Source organism: Stylophora pistillata, chromosome 12 (assembly GCF_964205215.1).
Source record: "Stylophora pistillata chromosome 12, jaStyPist1.2, whole genome shotgun sequence".
In the NCBI taxonomy this organism is placed as follows: Eukaryota; Metazoa; Cnidaria; class Anthozoa; order Scleractinia; family Pocilloporidae; genus Stylophora; species Stylophora pistillata.
Genome location: NC_142530.1, coordinates 17,538,779 through 17,555,000, shown reverse-complemented (window position 1 = coordinate 17,555,000; position 16,222 = coordinate 17,538,779). Strand labels below are relative to the sequence as shown.

Here is a 16,222-nt window from a genome sequence, read left to right as displayed (position 1 = left end):
GACACTCAGAGAAGACCATGAACAGTTTGTTGCAACTGGGCACAAGAAAAGATCATGCTGTCTTGACCAACTATCTTTTGGTCTCGATGGGAATGACGGAAACTTTTACTCCTTTACTAAACGCTGGTCTTGGGAAAGCTCTGAGTTCAACAGGCTCGGTAGATTTGAAATAATCACCGGAAGTGTTTTATCGAGAAAGTACGAGACACCCTCTGTCGTTGGGGAATCAAGGATATTTAATGTTTTGGTGATTACGTTATCAGTGGTTTTAAGCTGAGTTTGATTAAGTGATTCTAATCTTAACTTATTTACTTAGAGAGCTCAATATGTTTTCGGTGTCCTGCTTTGGAGAAGGAACTCAACGATGTAAAAGGAGAAAGAGATTCACTGAAAATCAAAATTGCAAATTCAGACCAAATGAACAAAGGTCAACGAGAGCAGATAAGAAAGTTAAAAAAAAGTAATAGACCGGTTAAGGTAGAAAAAAATGAAGCCATCAAACCAAACGAAGAAATGGCGGAAGAGGTTCAAAAGCCTGAAGCCGAGAAAAAGGAGCTGGAAATGAAGTTAAATGGTGAAATTAATCTGGAGGCTGAAAATGAAAAGCTGTCGACTGAAATAGAAGAGCTGAAAAAGAAAGCAAAGGATGCTGAGTTTGAGTGCAAGTTCTTACAAGAGGAGCTTAAGACGTTCATAAACTTCCAAAGTCGTAAGTACATAGGCACGAACTCTTTAAAAATTAAAAGATAATATTGGCTTTCTATTTTTTGCTAATCTTTCATAGTTTATAATAAAGTTCGGATATAACGCGCGCCGTCATTGGTTGAAAAAGCGTGCTTTATCAGAGCGGGAACACGGAGTTGAGCTAAAGCTGTCACACCATCTGCCAATTTGTACCATGTCTAACCATTTTCCGGAGTTCTCTCTCGCTTCTTTGTTGTTAAAAGTGAACAAAGAAGCCGTAAAGTAACAAAAGAAGAACCAAACAAAGTTTTGTAAACGTGCCAAGCGCCGTAATTGACGTTGTTATAACTTGAGCGGAGACGAAAATCCTCAGAGTAGATAACACAGAACTGAACTAAAGCTGTTACGCCATCTGCCAATTTGCACTATGTCCAACCATTTTCCGGATTTCTCTCTCACTTTTTTTTTGTTGAAAGTGAAATTTCGGAGCAAGGCAGCCAGCAAGTAGCAACAGAAGAACCAAACAAAGGTTTGTGCCAAGCGCCGTAACTGAGGTTATTATAACTTGAGTAGAGACGAAAAACTCTTATAGAGAAAACGAAATGAACTGTCCGATATTTGGAGGTTTTCACGCTCAGTTGTAAGTTTACCCACAATAATGAAATTTTAAACTCAGCAAACACTCGTAGAGTATACATAGTTTGGCGTTCAAAAACAAAACAGAACAAAACAACAATTTCAGTTTGTGAACTATTGCAAGTTGTAAACTTTGATGGTTTGCAAACTTTGTGGTTTGACATACTTGACAGCTTGAGTCTTGTTCAACCAATAAAATTATTTGAACCTTTCTAACAAGGGTTCTGATTGGCTTATTATGGCGTGCTTTATAGGAGAATAGAACATGCTGACGACTCTGTTGTTCGCTTTGGAAATAAAGTTTGTTTTGAAAATTGAAACTGACGAGAGGAGAATTTAACGGATTCTTTATCATAAAACAAATAGAAAAGCGTTGATTGTTCTCTTTCTAGCTTTTCCTGAAACCCTTCTTTTCTGTTTTGCACATTTATTACTGGTGTTCGATGATGTGGAAAGGGGGACAACTTTTTTTTAAATGTTATCTATGTAATTTTTGTTTTTACTGTAAAAGTTGAAGGAGAGATCCCCAAAATATCAGTCGGCCAACTGTCGGCCGACTGTTCACCGACAGTTGGCCGACATAATGAACACAAATTCAGAAACGAGTAAATAGACTGTCATCTTGGTAAGTTTGAACTTTCACAATTACCTCAATATAAATTTTGACGAACACCACGCGATAGAGGTAAATTTCGAGTGCGAGGCATTATTGACCATATCGATCTTCATTTATGTGAACTTGATGCATAGTATCTGACTGACACATTTTCGTTGCGCAAAATTGCACGAGCCCGTGTTTTCGTTGTGTTTCTGTTGTGTTTTCGTTGTGTTTTTCTGTGTTTTGTTCGCCAACAGTCGGCCGACAGTCGGTCGACAGATATTTTGGGGAACTGTTCTTCAATTTTACCGTTTTTACTTAGGCGTTTTCTTACCAGCTGGAAGGGAATTTGTCGGCATATGCACTGGTGTCATATGCTTCCTAAAACACAGGGCAGGAAATGCACCCTGCGGCGCTGAGCCCATTGCTTCCAGATCTTCCGATGGCCATGGAGAAGCGAGTGACGTGTTAAACCATAAGACAGGTGTCATCAGTGGGACAGAAGAAAGAGAAAATTCATGGTGGTCTATTGATCTGGGCTCAAGCCATCAGCTTGTGATCACACACTACGCTTTAAGGCACGGCAAAAGAGAGAAAGAGTCAGTCCTTACCCAATGGCAGTTGAAGGGATCCAATGATGGGAAGGACTGGGAAACCATTGAAACTATTCACGACAGGAATGATCCACAGTTCATAGCTCCTACTCTATTTTGTACTGGCAAATGGTCTGTAAAAGGGGAAATAGGGCCTTTTCGCTTTTTTCGAATTTTCCAGACGGGTGTTAATTCCTCTGGCAAATATGGAATACACCTATCTGGAATTGAGCTGTACGGAGTACTTCTAAATATCTGTGAGCTAACGGCTAAGGAGGCTTTAACCTATAAAGTTTTTATCAAGCAGCCAAAATAGATGGTAAACTCTCAGAAAGCAAGGTTTGTGTACGACTTCCCATTAAAACTGTCTTTGAGGGGCCAAATAAGTTTTTCTTTGTATCTTCTTATATTTTCATGTAGAGTGTAATGTTTCTCTCGTTTTGCCACATTTAGGAGATTGCAATTCGCTGCTTGGTTTTGAATGAAATGTAATTTAAAAAAGGTTAAGATGCCATCCCCTGTGATCAGTTTTAAAAGGGCATGTCATATCAATATTTTATAAACAGTTACATGAAATTGTAGACATTGAAAAGTAAGTGAGTGAAATAGCTTGCGAGTTGCCTATGCTGCTGGAGTATTTATGTAAATAATCACCTCACACAACCTAAGCGATTGAGTGTTTCATCTTTGCATTTTTGTCTGTCCGAGTTTGTAAAGAACAACTGATTCCTATAGGAAATTGTTAGGTTATTGGATTCTCCATAACCGGAGAGTAGGGGAAAATTATGAGCATTTTCAAAATGGTGATACGGACTGTAGCTTTTCGAGTGCCTAGAATATTGTCAGCTTTTTTTTATAATCCATAAAATTGTACTGCTCGCAAATGTTTGGTTTAAATGCGTCACGTGATCATTTTTGCCCCAATGAAAAATTTGGGAATATCCAGTGACATTCCCCAATTTTCAAACCTTACGTTGAATACAATAAAAGCCGATAAAATTTAATTCTAGGTGAGGGAGCATTTTTCTGTCGTTCTAGAAGGAAAGACATGTGTGTTTGTTAATACATTTGGACCAGAGAACATCGAAAGTGAACAACGCACGCAGTAATCGGTAAGCAGTTTGTAAACATTGTGTACCACGCATTCCGCAAATATTTGAAGGATAATGAACACAGAAGCCTCCATTTGGCGCGAAAAGATGAACAGATATTTATCAACAGACAGCATATGTGTTCCGAAAAGCGAAAAATTCTCCGAGAGCTATAGCTTATTGAATCCTGAAAAACCCTGAGTAGGAAAGAATTTTTACCGTTTTTATTATGTCTTCCTATTTTTCAGTAACGTTAGTAATAATTAAAAACAATTTATGGAGTTTCTCTTTTATAAAGAGGCTTTACAAGTGTTATCTTTTTAGTTGCTACTTTTCCTCTCTTATGTATCTTTGTCAGCACGTCAGTATTTTGGACGAGCTTTTGGTTGAGAGACTTAAAGCGGATAAATAAACGACGTTTTGTTTTGTGTTTATTTGTTGCCTGAAATACAAACGTGAAAATGATGTAGGAGTAGAACAACTTAATTGGCTCAGAGAGTTTTAATGAAAACAAATACTTTTTGATTTGGTTTAAACGCAACGAAGTATTTTTCTCTAAATAAAGTGCCGAGTAAGGATAATTCATGAAAACCGGGCATAAAGTAACTCTTGAGAGAAGAATTTGCTCGAAAAGTCATGAACAGGCAAACGTTGCGACTCAGTGTCGAAAATGATAAACTAAATAAAGTCGTGCAGCTCTGGTTTTCTTACAAACGCTGCAATCTGATTGGCCACGTTACTCGCTATTTATTCCATGACAGGTGGTGAGTAACCCAAAAGTCTGCGTTAGGAAATAAAATTAAATAAACGAATGAGTAGCCTGTGTTGTTAATTAAGTTTTTTACGATTGGTAGATTTATATAAACGATTAGGTCATTCGCTTTAGATCTCCAAACTTGTCAGGTTATTCTCGCTTCGTACACATCAAACTTTCACACGGTAGAAATCTTAAGTTCATTATCTGCTTAACGTTTTCACTCTCATGAGAGACCAATGGTGCGCTTCTCTTTGACTTTCATCACATTTTCAAGCAAAAAGGGGAGGAGAAGATAGAAAAATATGGGATATTGTTTTATTTCACCACAACATTCTTAGAGAAAGTGTAGCGAATTGATATTAAGATTTTATGGGTGTAAGGGTTAAACAGTTTCAGTTTAGATACTATCACTAACACTGACCTGAACTGAATTGTTGTGGAATGCCTTCGCAGTCATCCAACTAATACGCCGGTTAATTCGAAGATAAAATGTTGTTTAGTTATCCTAAACATTTCTCACAAAGAAATGTAGCGGATAGTCAGCATTTCTGTTTTACTGACCAGGGAGGTAGGCAAGTCTTTACTAGAATATAAACTTGTGAACCAGTTTCTTTTAAAAAAATTATTACAAGAACTGCTGATTAGCAGCAATGCATTGATTCATGTGCAAATTATCACTTTAAATATATCAAAACATGCCAGAGTTTGTAATCGGTCCTTGAGTTCCCATCACCCGACGCCTGGTCGGCTACACTGAGCAGCATCGTGCAGTAAGGGCATCACGTGAGTTTAATTATGTCAAAGAGCAGTGCCGTAAGCCTCTCAACAAGTTACGTTTCTGGTGCACAAGACAGGATCGATGTAAACGGTAAGCCTTATCTTAAGAGTAGTCAATACATGGTCGCTGAACCTAGGAGTAAATGGCGATCGTGTAGTTTGATTACCAGGTCGGCGCTTCATCCAATGAAATTTAGATGTTCGAGATCGGAGTAGACGCGGAACAAACAATCAAATCCTTCTTTACGCAAGACGGTTGTTGTCACACGATTTCATTTTCCAAACTAGTTTTAAGTTCTATGGAAATGCACCAGCAATGGCGTTCAACGACGCTAATATAGAACGACTGTCGTTCTCGGATAGTAAATCCCTTCGTCATGCTTCGTGGCCCAGACTAAAAAATGCCGACAAACCGAACGTAAGTGCACAGCAACTGTGCACCAAACGGAGTTAAAGCGGCCAACGGGCAAAGTTCAGCTAAGAGCTGCTTTTCGTGGCCCAATTTCCCTTGAAGTACCCCATCAAATGATACTTTGAGAAAGATAACTTGATACCGGGTGAAGAGAAATGCGGCGATTTAGATGATTTATCATGTAGACGTAATCATCGCGGGTTAGACTCCTTCGTTTCATAAGGGATATAGGGATGCAAGAATGTTTCATAGCATGAGAAGTTATGAGAAAATGAAACATCAAATCTATTAGGGTTCTGGAATTTTCAGGAAATTGAAGCGATTTATAATTATCTTAAGATACTACTTAAAATCACGCATAATGCTTAGACATCATTTATCATTCATAACCATTGAAACGGGCAAACTAGAATGTTTTTGTGAAATTGTATGGTATTTGACCATAACTTTTGCATTGGAAGAATTTCATAACGAACGTAAACTTGAAAGAAATCCACACTAAAAAAAAACAGCCAGCTAGATTAAGACTCGTTTATATTAGCCAATCAAATTTCAGATAAATGAAAGACAAAGAAGCCATCGCGTGAGAAGTTTTGCAACTTTTTGTAAACAATCAATTGATATATTTGTACTGGTGCAATAAAGTGGTAATTGAACTTTGCATCGTGAAATTTTTTAGCCTGAAATCATATTTGTGATTTCAGATCGAACTCGCATTCTATGCTGGTTAGATTTTGAACAAGACCAAGAGATTATAAACAGTTTACAATCTATTGTTTCAGACCTAACAATATTCATGCAAAACATTTGGCGTGCTCACCGGCTGAGAACGCGTCAATTAAATCCAAAAACAGCAGAAAGTTGAAACTGAGTGCACAAAAATTGAGAGAAGAAAAGTGATTAATGTTAATTGACAGGTAAGTCGCGAAAGCACAACAAACAAAATGGCGGAAAGGTGAGGTGATAATTCAGACTCGAGCAAGAATACATAAAAACAAAGACACCCAACAAAGGAAAAACAATCGGCTAAAAGTCTGAAAGTCTTCTGCATCCAAAAATGGCTATGAAAGAATGAACCAGAGACCCCGAATAAAATTCTCGAGGAGTTTTACGTAACAATTCGTACGAAAGCCAGGACGAATACCAGCGCGATGGCTTTAGTGTAATGGTCATTATTGTCGACCAATACCTAACGGAGGAATGGTACATAGGCTTGTTGAATCGTAAAAGAGAGTTAGGACGATTGAAGCAAGGTCTTGAGGGAAAAGCCCGACCACTTCAACAACAAGACAAAGGCAAGCGGCCAGAACTAGTGAGCCATGACATGCAAAGTAATTTTTTTGTTTGTAGATTATTAACTAGAAATCAGATGCTTTTCTTGTGCAATTTGGAATCAATCAGCACCCGTAAATTTGTCAAAGAATACAATTTAATAAGCCTTCGGAAAATTAATCTCTGCTGATTTATCCCAAAATACACTCGAAATCATGTGAGGTCCGCATAAAACTACCAAGGGCCAATTTTCACCAGTACGGCTCGAGCGAGCGAGGTTAATATGTAAATTATTAAATGGCACTAGGACTAAACTTGTTCATTTTGACGAAGCGCTAACGCTCGAAATGTTAGCTTTGAAACTATCTAAGGAGGCCAATTTACATTGTTAACTCAGTTGATAAAACAAAATTTGTCTTGTCATACTTCTCCCCCTGACGCAGCATCACAGTTTCTTTAGAAACTTACCCGCTTTTTTCACCTATCACTCTTCCACTGGTAGTGGAAATAAGGCCTGAAAAAAAATTTAATTATCCCGAATTGTTCTAAATATACCAAAGTTTACCAGAGTTTACAATAGGTTATTGGGTTTCGTTGACTTAACGCCGAATATAAACTTAAATATGCAACTTTATTTGTAAATTTAGGCTCATCACGATATACTTAAGCCAGGATTAATTTCCACCAAAAACGAATGGCTCTCTGATTTCTCGACAACCTCAGTGAGTGGGATCAAAACATCATCGGAGTCAAGTTATGGCGGCCATTGGAAGGGTCGAAGGTAACATTTTACCATTTTTAATCAGCATCGGGAGAATCAAATGTTCTAGTCTAAAAACAGGGAAGTAGGCACTTGATCAAAGGAATTTCACCTGTTCAAGTACACCCTATCAAATCCATGTTTCCCAAACTTTTCTTGCTCTACGATTATATTTTCCGACCTACATTTTATGTTTGTAAGGAAATAATCCAGCAATTTTTTTCAACGACGATATAAATGGAATGTCTGTGTGTTCTGATATTAATTCCCTTTGTCTTGCTTCGTGGCTCACTTCAAGAGAATGCCACAACTGTGACTCCACCGCTGACACAGTTATACTGCGGCCACTAGGCAAAGCTCAAGCAAGAGCTACCTTTTGTTACCGAGTTTTCTTTACTCCGTCACGTCTATAGCTACCAGTCTTTTTCCATTGTTTCATGTAGGATATAGGGAGGCGAGAATGTTTTAAGGAATTAGAAATTACGAGAGAATTAAAAATGAAGCTCTGTAATGCTCTGCTAATGGTTCTGTAATGCTGATGAATTTCGAATGATTATCTAAAGCTGATACTGTTAAGCTTGTGAAATGAATGGTCTTTTAAATTGTGTTATTATTGGGCCATAATATAGGTACGTATTTAAATCCAAAAAAATCATTTTGTAGTACAGTATGTTAGATTAACAATTGTTTGCGGAAGGGAATTAAGCAAAGAAATGGTCGATGCAGGAGGAAAGCAATTGCGGAAAAGAAGCCTGAAAAAACTTCAGAGATCGAGGAAAAGTTTTTCTTTCCCTTTCTCTTTATCGTGTTTTCCCTAGGAAAAAGAAAGGCTGGATCCAGTTTAGACTGGCAGTAGACAGCTCGTGCCGTCTTGTATGGGCTGTTCCCTAGTCTTCGTTTTCTCGACTCTTGCACTGTCACACCATTGCGTTCCCCCCCAAAACAAGAAGGACTGATCGCAGGTTAACTGATGTCCTCACCGATGTTTCTTGTTTCCTTTAGCTAATTTTGCCGGGTCAGAAGCCGGAGGTATCTGGACTTCCATGGCACTCACAACCGTTCCTCCTAGACGGATGGATGATTCAGATGCCGGCAATGAAGGTTTTTAAATTCATAATTTCATACTGAAAAGTATCAGGTTTACTAATTGTCCCCTCCAAAAAGTCACTTATTATCAATAATTTGTATATTTACATCGCTGGAGGCAACTGTGGGCAATATTAAGGGAGTCCTGTGTCCTGATTGGTTACTGAGCGGGCAAGCTGGGCCCAATTGCATGCTCAGGATTGCTAGATTTGATCCTGCGCAAGAAAAATGTTGCGTGGAACGGACTTACCAAGCCCGTAATTTTTGGACAATGTCAGTGACGGAGTCGCAAAGGTGGCAAAAGACAGACAGCAGTCAGCCTCGTTCTTTTTTTCTTTTTTGTTGTTTTATAAAAGGGCAAAAAAGAGCTCGTCCAGTATCCAGCCATCTTGACCTCACGCTAGGTCAATAATGCATATTTTTACAGTGGAGCTCCCAGCGCGCGCAGCGTAGCCCCATAATTATAAAAAATAGTAGTAGTAACCCATCAAGCCGAAAAAATTTGGACTTATGACCGTACGGGCGACCGTACAAGGTACTACTTTTAGCATGTACCGCGGGCGCTCCAACGCCACGGTTTTAGTCGTGTCCAGCGGGCGTTTGAACACCACACTTGCGCCACACTTGTACATAGCCGAAGAGACCCTGGGTTCGAGATGAATTTAGTGGATGGTACGTTAAGCATGCGCAGCCGAGAGCTGTGCGGGCTCATCCTCGCAATGGTCCCATAATTATACAAAAAAGTAGTAGTAACCCATCAAGCTGAAAAAAATTTATAAACACGCACTTCATCCATAGTAGGAGCTTTGGTTTTGTTGACGAGACATGCAGGAAAAAAAAGAAAGCGAGCTCCGCTTTTAGGCGAAACTTAATCTATATATTATTGCTGTCTGCGCCTGTGGGCAATAGAAAGCAAATCCTGTGTTCTGATAGTTTAACCGAACAGGCAAAATAGGACCATCTCGTCTGCTCCGGATTGCCCGCTTTGATCCCGCGCAAAAAAGATCAAAATCATCACCTGGCGCGAGGTGATAATAACAGGGACGCTATATTTCAAAATGGCTACCTCACGTTTTGTCAATGTCACGAAGAGAACAAAAGATTCTATTAAATTCGGTACATCAGAATGGTTTCAACTTTAAAATGAATTTAAAGCAGAATTCGATAATACCTGAGTAATTATACTAATAAAAGCAATTATTCGTCGAAGTGATTATTATGAATAATCTATTGGACTTCGTCTCATTTAGCAGCACCTTTGGCTTACTTTCTGTTCAAGCATTTTTGTTTTCAGTTACATGGTATATTTATTTTGTAGACACCACTAGGAATGTACAGTATGGAGAGAGTGCTGTCACTCCGTTCCACGTAGCGTTAATTTCGAATGACGTTGGTGAAGACTGGAAACATCTGGCTGGTCTTTTAAAACTATCCTTTGCTGACATAAACATTATAGGAGCTGATAACGAAAAATGCTCTGAGAAGGTGTGGAAGGTCCTTGAAACTTGGTGTCAAAGAGAAGGAGATAAAGCAACAATTGGAAGACTTATCGATGCTCTTGAAGAGATGAAGAGAAGAGATGTCGCTCAAAAACTACTTGGTATGTAACCTCCTAATTTAAGGGGAATTCTCTCAATGCTAACTCCATCTATTTTTAAAGCCATTTTTCAACCTTGGTTAGCAAAGGATCGTCAAATGAAAAGTTTACTGGTTATATTAAGGACGTTTCAGTCTCAATCAATTTAGCTCTCACTCATGTAAAAAAGTCCCAAAGGCAAAAGTTCTGAGGTCCATTGGCTTCAATGTACAGTTTTTCGAGATTAAAGTACTACAGCGGAGGCTTAACGTCACTTTGAAATGCGTTTAAAAGGTTGAAAAAGAATTATCTATTTCGCCACAACAAATGTATATGCTTTTCTTCGGGTAGTCTGATCGTTCAGGTAAGGCCGAAAATCCGGAGAAAGACTATTGTCCAGTGAATAGCTTTTCGACAACCTCAGCGGAAGTCATCATCAGAGTCAAGTGAACAGTTGTTGTCAGTGAAGTGTTATAAGTACCTGTGAACTGCTATTTGTCAGCCGTTTTGCTTTGGTGTTTTTGAAGACTCAAGTTGTGTATGGCGGCCGTGATTGTTAAGTTTTGATCCTCGGTTATGTTAGGTCGTTTGTTATGTAAATGTCGTGAATAAGTCGTTTTTATGGTACCAGTAATTGTCGAAATCTGTTGGTGGGAGTCTGATCTAAGTTAGTGAACCAGTTTTCCAGAGTCAGTCGTTGAAAGAATTCAGGAGTGTAAGTTAAGCCTTGCGCATATTTCAAGTCAGTAGCGTAGTTCGGGAGTCGATCGATGATTTTCAGCAATTTGATTGTTGACTTCATTGTTAACTTTGTCGCTCGTTTGCGTTCAATCGGTATTGTTTTGGGATTCTAGTCGGTCTCTTCGATATAGGAAGCTTGGCAGTCGATGCTCCTTGTTTGTAGATCGGTTCGTCCACACCGGTGGTGTAGTGATTGATCTGTGGGTTACGCGGATATTGAAGTGTTGTAGGATGTGCGAGATGGTTTCAGAGATGCCTATATGTACCGTGTAGTCTTATAAACGTAGGACTTGCGACTTCGTTTGTTTCAGTCATATTGTTGTAGATACAATCAAAGTATTTATTTTATCGGATAAGCTGTCACTTGCAACACGACTGACAGCTTACCTGACGAAACTTCAGTCACCACTACCCTCAGAACTACCGTCACCTGGATGGATAGACCACGCGTTCACATGTTACCCCTGGATTCAAATCATTTACTCGACATTTACTGTTAATGCATGGGCATGTACGTGAAATGCAGTGTGCCAGGAATTCCTTATGAAATCCAGCGCAGTATTACTAGTTTGAAAATATTTGCCTACAAATCTGAAAAAGAGCCTGCTACCTTGCTATCTTGGGCTTTCATCTACGATTTTTTGTTTCTTTATCTGAATAGGATTAGAAAAAGTAGAGGTAGGGTTAAAACGCGCCCGGATACAAAGTGGGAGGTTACGAAGGAGCTTCGAACGGCTGAGAGAGGATGTACAGAACGAGCAACAAACCACAAAGAAAGAACTGAAGAAAATCCTCCTCGAAATGCAAAAAGTAGGGGGTGAAGATGAACGACAGAATGTCGAAACAAGGGTCCAACACTTCGAAACAACAATCAAACGGCTGGAAATGTACGTTTCAGACCTGTCAACTGAAAAAAGCGTCAAGGATGGTCTGGAGCAGGACACCAGTTGTGTGGGGAAAACTTGCGACCAGATTGATGCAGATCTTCAAAATTTACTGGAGAATCTTAAAATGATCTATGAAGACTGGAGGGAGTTTGCTGGGGTATCATCAAAACTCGAAAATACCGGTGAGGAATAAAAGTCATCCAAAAGAAAATGTCGAAAAATTATATTTCGTTAAGAAACGCAGGGATCATTTAGATGCTGACTCCAACCGATCGAATTTAATCATATCAGGGCCGTGAACTTTGAATCGAGAAAAGACGGAATTCTTCTGTCTGCCGTAGTTGTTCCCTCAACATGGGTATTTCGAGTGTTTGTGACTTAGTTCTCATTGATATTACATTATTTTTAACTGAGTGATTCTAACCTGGAAATTGTTTACCTAGGGAACCAGATGTGCAGGCTGTGTCTTAATTTGGAGGAGAACCTCAACGATATAAAAGCAGAACTTGGGCGCATGCGCACAGGCAATGAAGAGAAATGGAAGGACGCCAGGGATAAAATAGTCAAGGAAATCGGTAACCTTGAGAAAAGAAGCAAAACTAAAATGGAAGAAATAGAAATGTTAAAAAACAGAATCGAAAGGATTAAGACAGAAAAAAAGAAAATTCTGGAAGAAAAAGAAGAAGTTGTGGAAGAAACCAAGAAAATGATGGAACAGATTGAAAAGCTACAAGCAGAGAACGAGCAACTAAAATTGAAGTTAAAAGATCAAATTGATCCAGAAAAGCTGGATCGGGTAAAGAGCGAAAATCACAAGCTGTCGACTAAAGTAAAAGAGCTCACCAAAGTAGCGGACGACAGTCGGAAGGAGTGCCAAAAGCTACACGATAGGCTAAGGAACCTCGACTTCCGAAGTCGTAAGTACATAGGCACAAAGATAACAGTGCTGTACTTGGCTAATCTGTTCTAGTTTAAAATTGTCAGCCACGCGTTCCCTTACACTATAACATAATAAAATGATGTACGCGTGCTCTCGTTGGTCGATTGGCTAGTTTAGATGAGAGTATGTTAACGTGGGTGTGATGTCACGCTTTGAGGTTCCCCAGCACAATTTGATAACATTTTAGACTGAAAGCATTCGCAATCCTCGCAAAGTACTTTCACGTACAAATAACAAATATTTGACATGGAGAAAAATTTGTCAAATTCTGACTTAGGGTTTAGTTTTCTCTTTCCTTGCTTACATACTTTCATCTAATACTCTAAGCAAGGTTAGGAGAATTCTCGAAAGTTATAGAAACCCGAGACGCACTCGAAGGTTTGCAAAATAGTCCCTTTTTACAGTTGTGGGCTCGGTGGTCAAGCCTTTGAACAGGAGTGAGGCTAAGGCTGACCTTGTTATGATAGAGATGTTGCTGCTTTTCAAATGCAAATTACTTTGTTATCATGCTAACTAGGTACAGGTCTCTAACACAACAGGGTCACACTTAGCCTCACTCCTGTTCAAAGGCTTGGCCACCAAGTCCACAACTGTAAAAGGGACTATTTAGTATGTCAATTTTATACCTCCATAGAATTTGGAGAGAAACGGGCAAAAGTTTGCGAGGCACGAGTAAAGGACTTGTGATAATCAAATTTTTTTGGACCTACATTTTCTTAGCATTCCAAGAGTAGATGCGTTACGTCGAAAAACCGATCGGAGAAAGTCGATCGATTGCTTTCCTAACTGAGATAATCTCGATCCATCAGTTTTTGAGTGATCAGACTGCACCCAGTATCTCGGTAAACTTTACCCATCAATGAAGTGACGAAAGGATGAATGGATAGTTGATGTTTATTAAATGATCGCGTTGGGGACTACGTTGTATTTATAATTGTTTACTACCTTAATTTTTGCTTCCGATCAGGCGTCTTCTTATCAACCGACACGGAATTTAGCAGAAACTGCCATGGTGTTATATGCTTCTTGAAGAGAAATGCTTCGTCGAAACTGCTTGCTTCCAGATCTTCCGATGGGCCGGGAAGAGCGAATGACATATTCGACCATCAGAAAGGAACTATCAGTGGAACAAAAGAGAGGAAAGACTCATGGTGGTCCATTGATCTGGGCTCAAGTTTCCGTCTCGTAATTACGCACTACTCTTTAAGACAAGGCCAAAAAGATGGAGAGTCAGCACTTACACAATGGCAGCTACAAGGATCTAATGATGAAAAAAACTGGAAAGAACTTGAAACTATTCACGAAAAAAATGGCATACAGTTCGAAGGTCCTCCTCCATTTTATACAGGTACGTGGTCAGTTGGAGGAGAGGTTGGAGCCTTCCGTTTTTTTCGGATTTTCCAAACAGGTAGAAATACCTCCCACAAATATGGAATATATTTATCTGGGATTGAGCTGTTCGGAATGCTTCTATATACCTAAAGACTCAAAACCCAGCAGGTTTAGACTTAGAGTTTTTGGCGTGTAACAACATCAACAACAGCGACACTCTTTATTAATACTCTCTCTTTCCTTCTAAGTTTTTCCAAAAAAAGGTGAAAATAGAACTAGACGGCCGGCTGCCTGGAATAACCATAAGGGCTGGCGGAGCTAGGGAAAGCGGAGTCAGGGCAAGCGGAGCCAGGCAGCCAGTTGACATCAGCATTTGATTAAAGTAGATTACAGGTCAAAAAGATAACACATAAAAAGGAAGAAAGAGAAGAGGAAAAACGCTATCACTACGAGAAGTGCAATAGTTCAATTCATACATGAGGAAACACGCAGTAAATAGCTCAGACAACTAATAACACATAATAACATTATAGACATACCGTATCTCCTCGAATGAATGCCTGGGCGCTTATTTCAAATTTTGGCGAGGGGGCGCTGATTCGAAGGAGGACGCATAAAGAAATTATCCTCTTGTGCTAAATCAGCTGTAGTTGAAACTTAAAAAGTTATAAATGAAGTGGTACCGGTATCAAAAGGAACTTAATTCATTTGTATCCCTACTATTTTAACAACTACGATCTGAAAGAAAGTGGATACATGTAATTAATAATCTTTAACAAGATCGCCTTTTGCTAATTCCGGTCCTAAAATTTTGAAATAGAGAAGGTTTTGTGGACGACTTCCTTACAACATTAATAACTATAAAAGGCGGATTTTAAGAGTCAGATAACTCTTTGTTTGTATGTTCCTAATTTTTCTTTGGTGTGTGATTTAGCCTTCGTTCAAAAACCCGAGGAGGCATCGTGGGAGCCCCGACGGTGTATATTTATGAAAGTGTTAAAAATTTTGTTATAGAAGGCGAAATGATCTCGATTTGAACAATCTAGGCAAGCATAGTCGTATCAAGAAATTTCCTATCTAGGCGCGAGAAGTGGTCTCGGGTAATTTCACATCAAAGGATCGCGTGTTGTTAGACTAGTCAAAAGGATAAACGTCCTCTCAACAAACATCATTGCGCCGTATTATATAAACCCAGATCGCTCACTAAGGTAGAAGACTTTTTTTTCCTTTAAAATTTGTAAAACTAATAATAATAACTTTATTTAGGAATAATTCTTATAAAATCCTCTACAGTACAAAATCTCAACAGCGTAAAAAACGATCCAAAATAACTCACTTTCGGCTCACATTTACTCTCTTTTTTTGGATATCAAAGTGTCTGGAAAACAATAAATAACGGAGTAAAATCTGAACAGATTCAAAATCTAAATCTGATAAGTAAAAAAATATCTAAAACTATACAGAAAAGCGAAAGGCGAATGGCAAGTCTAGAACCCTATGTACAAAGCTGTTAAGAAGCATTAAACAATGTCAATGGCTACCTCGGCAGCTGCGATTTCAACGTCACAATTGTTTTAGTCATGGAAACGCAGCGCGGCGCTTCACCCGCGATCCTCGAAGGAAAACTAGGGTGGAAGACTGAATTGTTAAGCAGGGAATTTTATTTTGAGAACGAGAACTGAAATGTCTTTAAAAAAATCAGTTTTGTTCAGATATATCAAACGTCTGTGATAATGGTCGACTGGTTTTTTGCATGTTTTCCGCTGCGTGATATAGGGTCAAAGTGTATATTTCAGGTTTCATATTGTAATTGATACATTCGCTATTAGGTGGACAGAGTGTTTTTAGAATGAGGTATGATTTAAAGGATTCCCTATCCCTTTGCTTAAGAGTTTGTATGATGCTATTTGAATTGTTTCTTTTGTTTTCTCACAATCAATTGTAAATGATTATTCAGGTCAAATTAACAACGATGATTTTTTTGTAGCAGTACCCGACACGAACATTACTTGCACTTTTGTTAGTTAGTCCTCGAATAAGTTTTTAGCGAGTTTGAAATATACTTCCTTATTTGTTTTTA

At 38.9% G+C, this 16,222-nt stretch overlaps 1 protein-coding gene across 2 annotated transcripts in view; it reads left to right on the top strand.

Moving 5' to 3' along the window:
• LOC111326252 (uncharacterized) overlaps positions 1–16,222 on the top strand; it is a 20,904-nt gene extending 4,682 nt beyond the window's left edge. Inside the window, exons 2-7 of one of the 2 annotated variants that reach the window (XM_088741224.1) lie at positions 7,468–7,601; positions 8,583–8,681; positions 9,985–10,266; positions 11,645–12,052; positions 12,314–12,787; positions 13,778–16,222. In XM_088741224.1, the coding sequence (XP_088597350.1) occupies positions 7,577–7,601; positions 8,583–8,681; positions 9,985–10,266; positions 11,645–12,052; positions 12,314–12,787; positions 13,778–14,292 (1,803 nt within the window). In that variant the 5' untranslated portion in view covers positions 7,468–7,576 and the 3' untranslated portion in view covers positions 14,293–16,222. Of the gene's footprint in view, positions 1–316; positions 710–2,240; positions 4,037–7,467; positions 7,602–8,582; positions 8,682–9,984; positions 10,267–11,644; positions 12,053–12,313; positions 12,788–13,777 lie in introns of those variants that run through there. The other variant, XM_022930210.2, reaches the window with a different exon arrangement.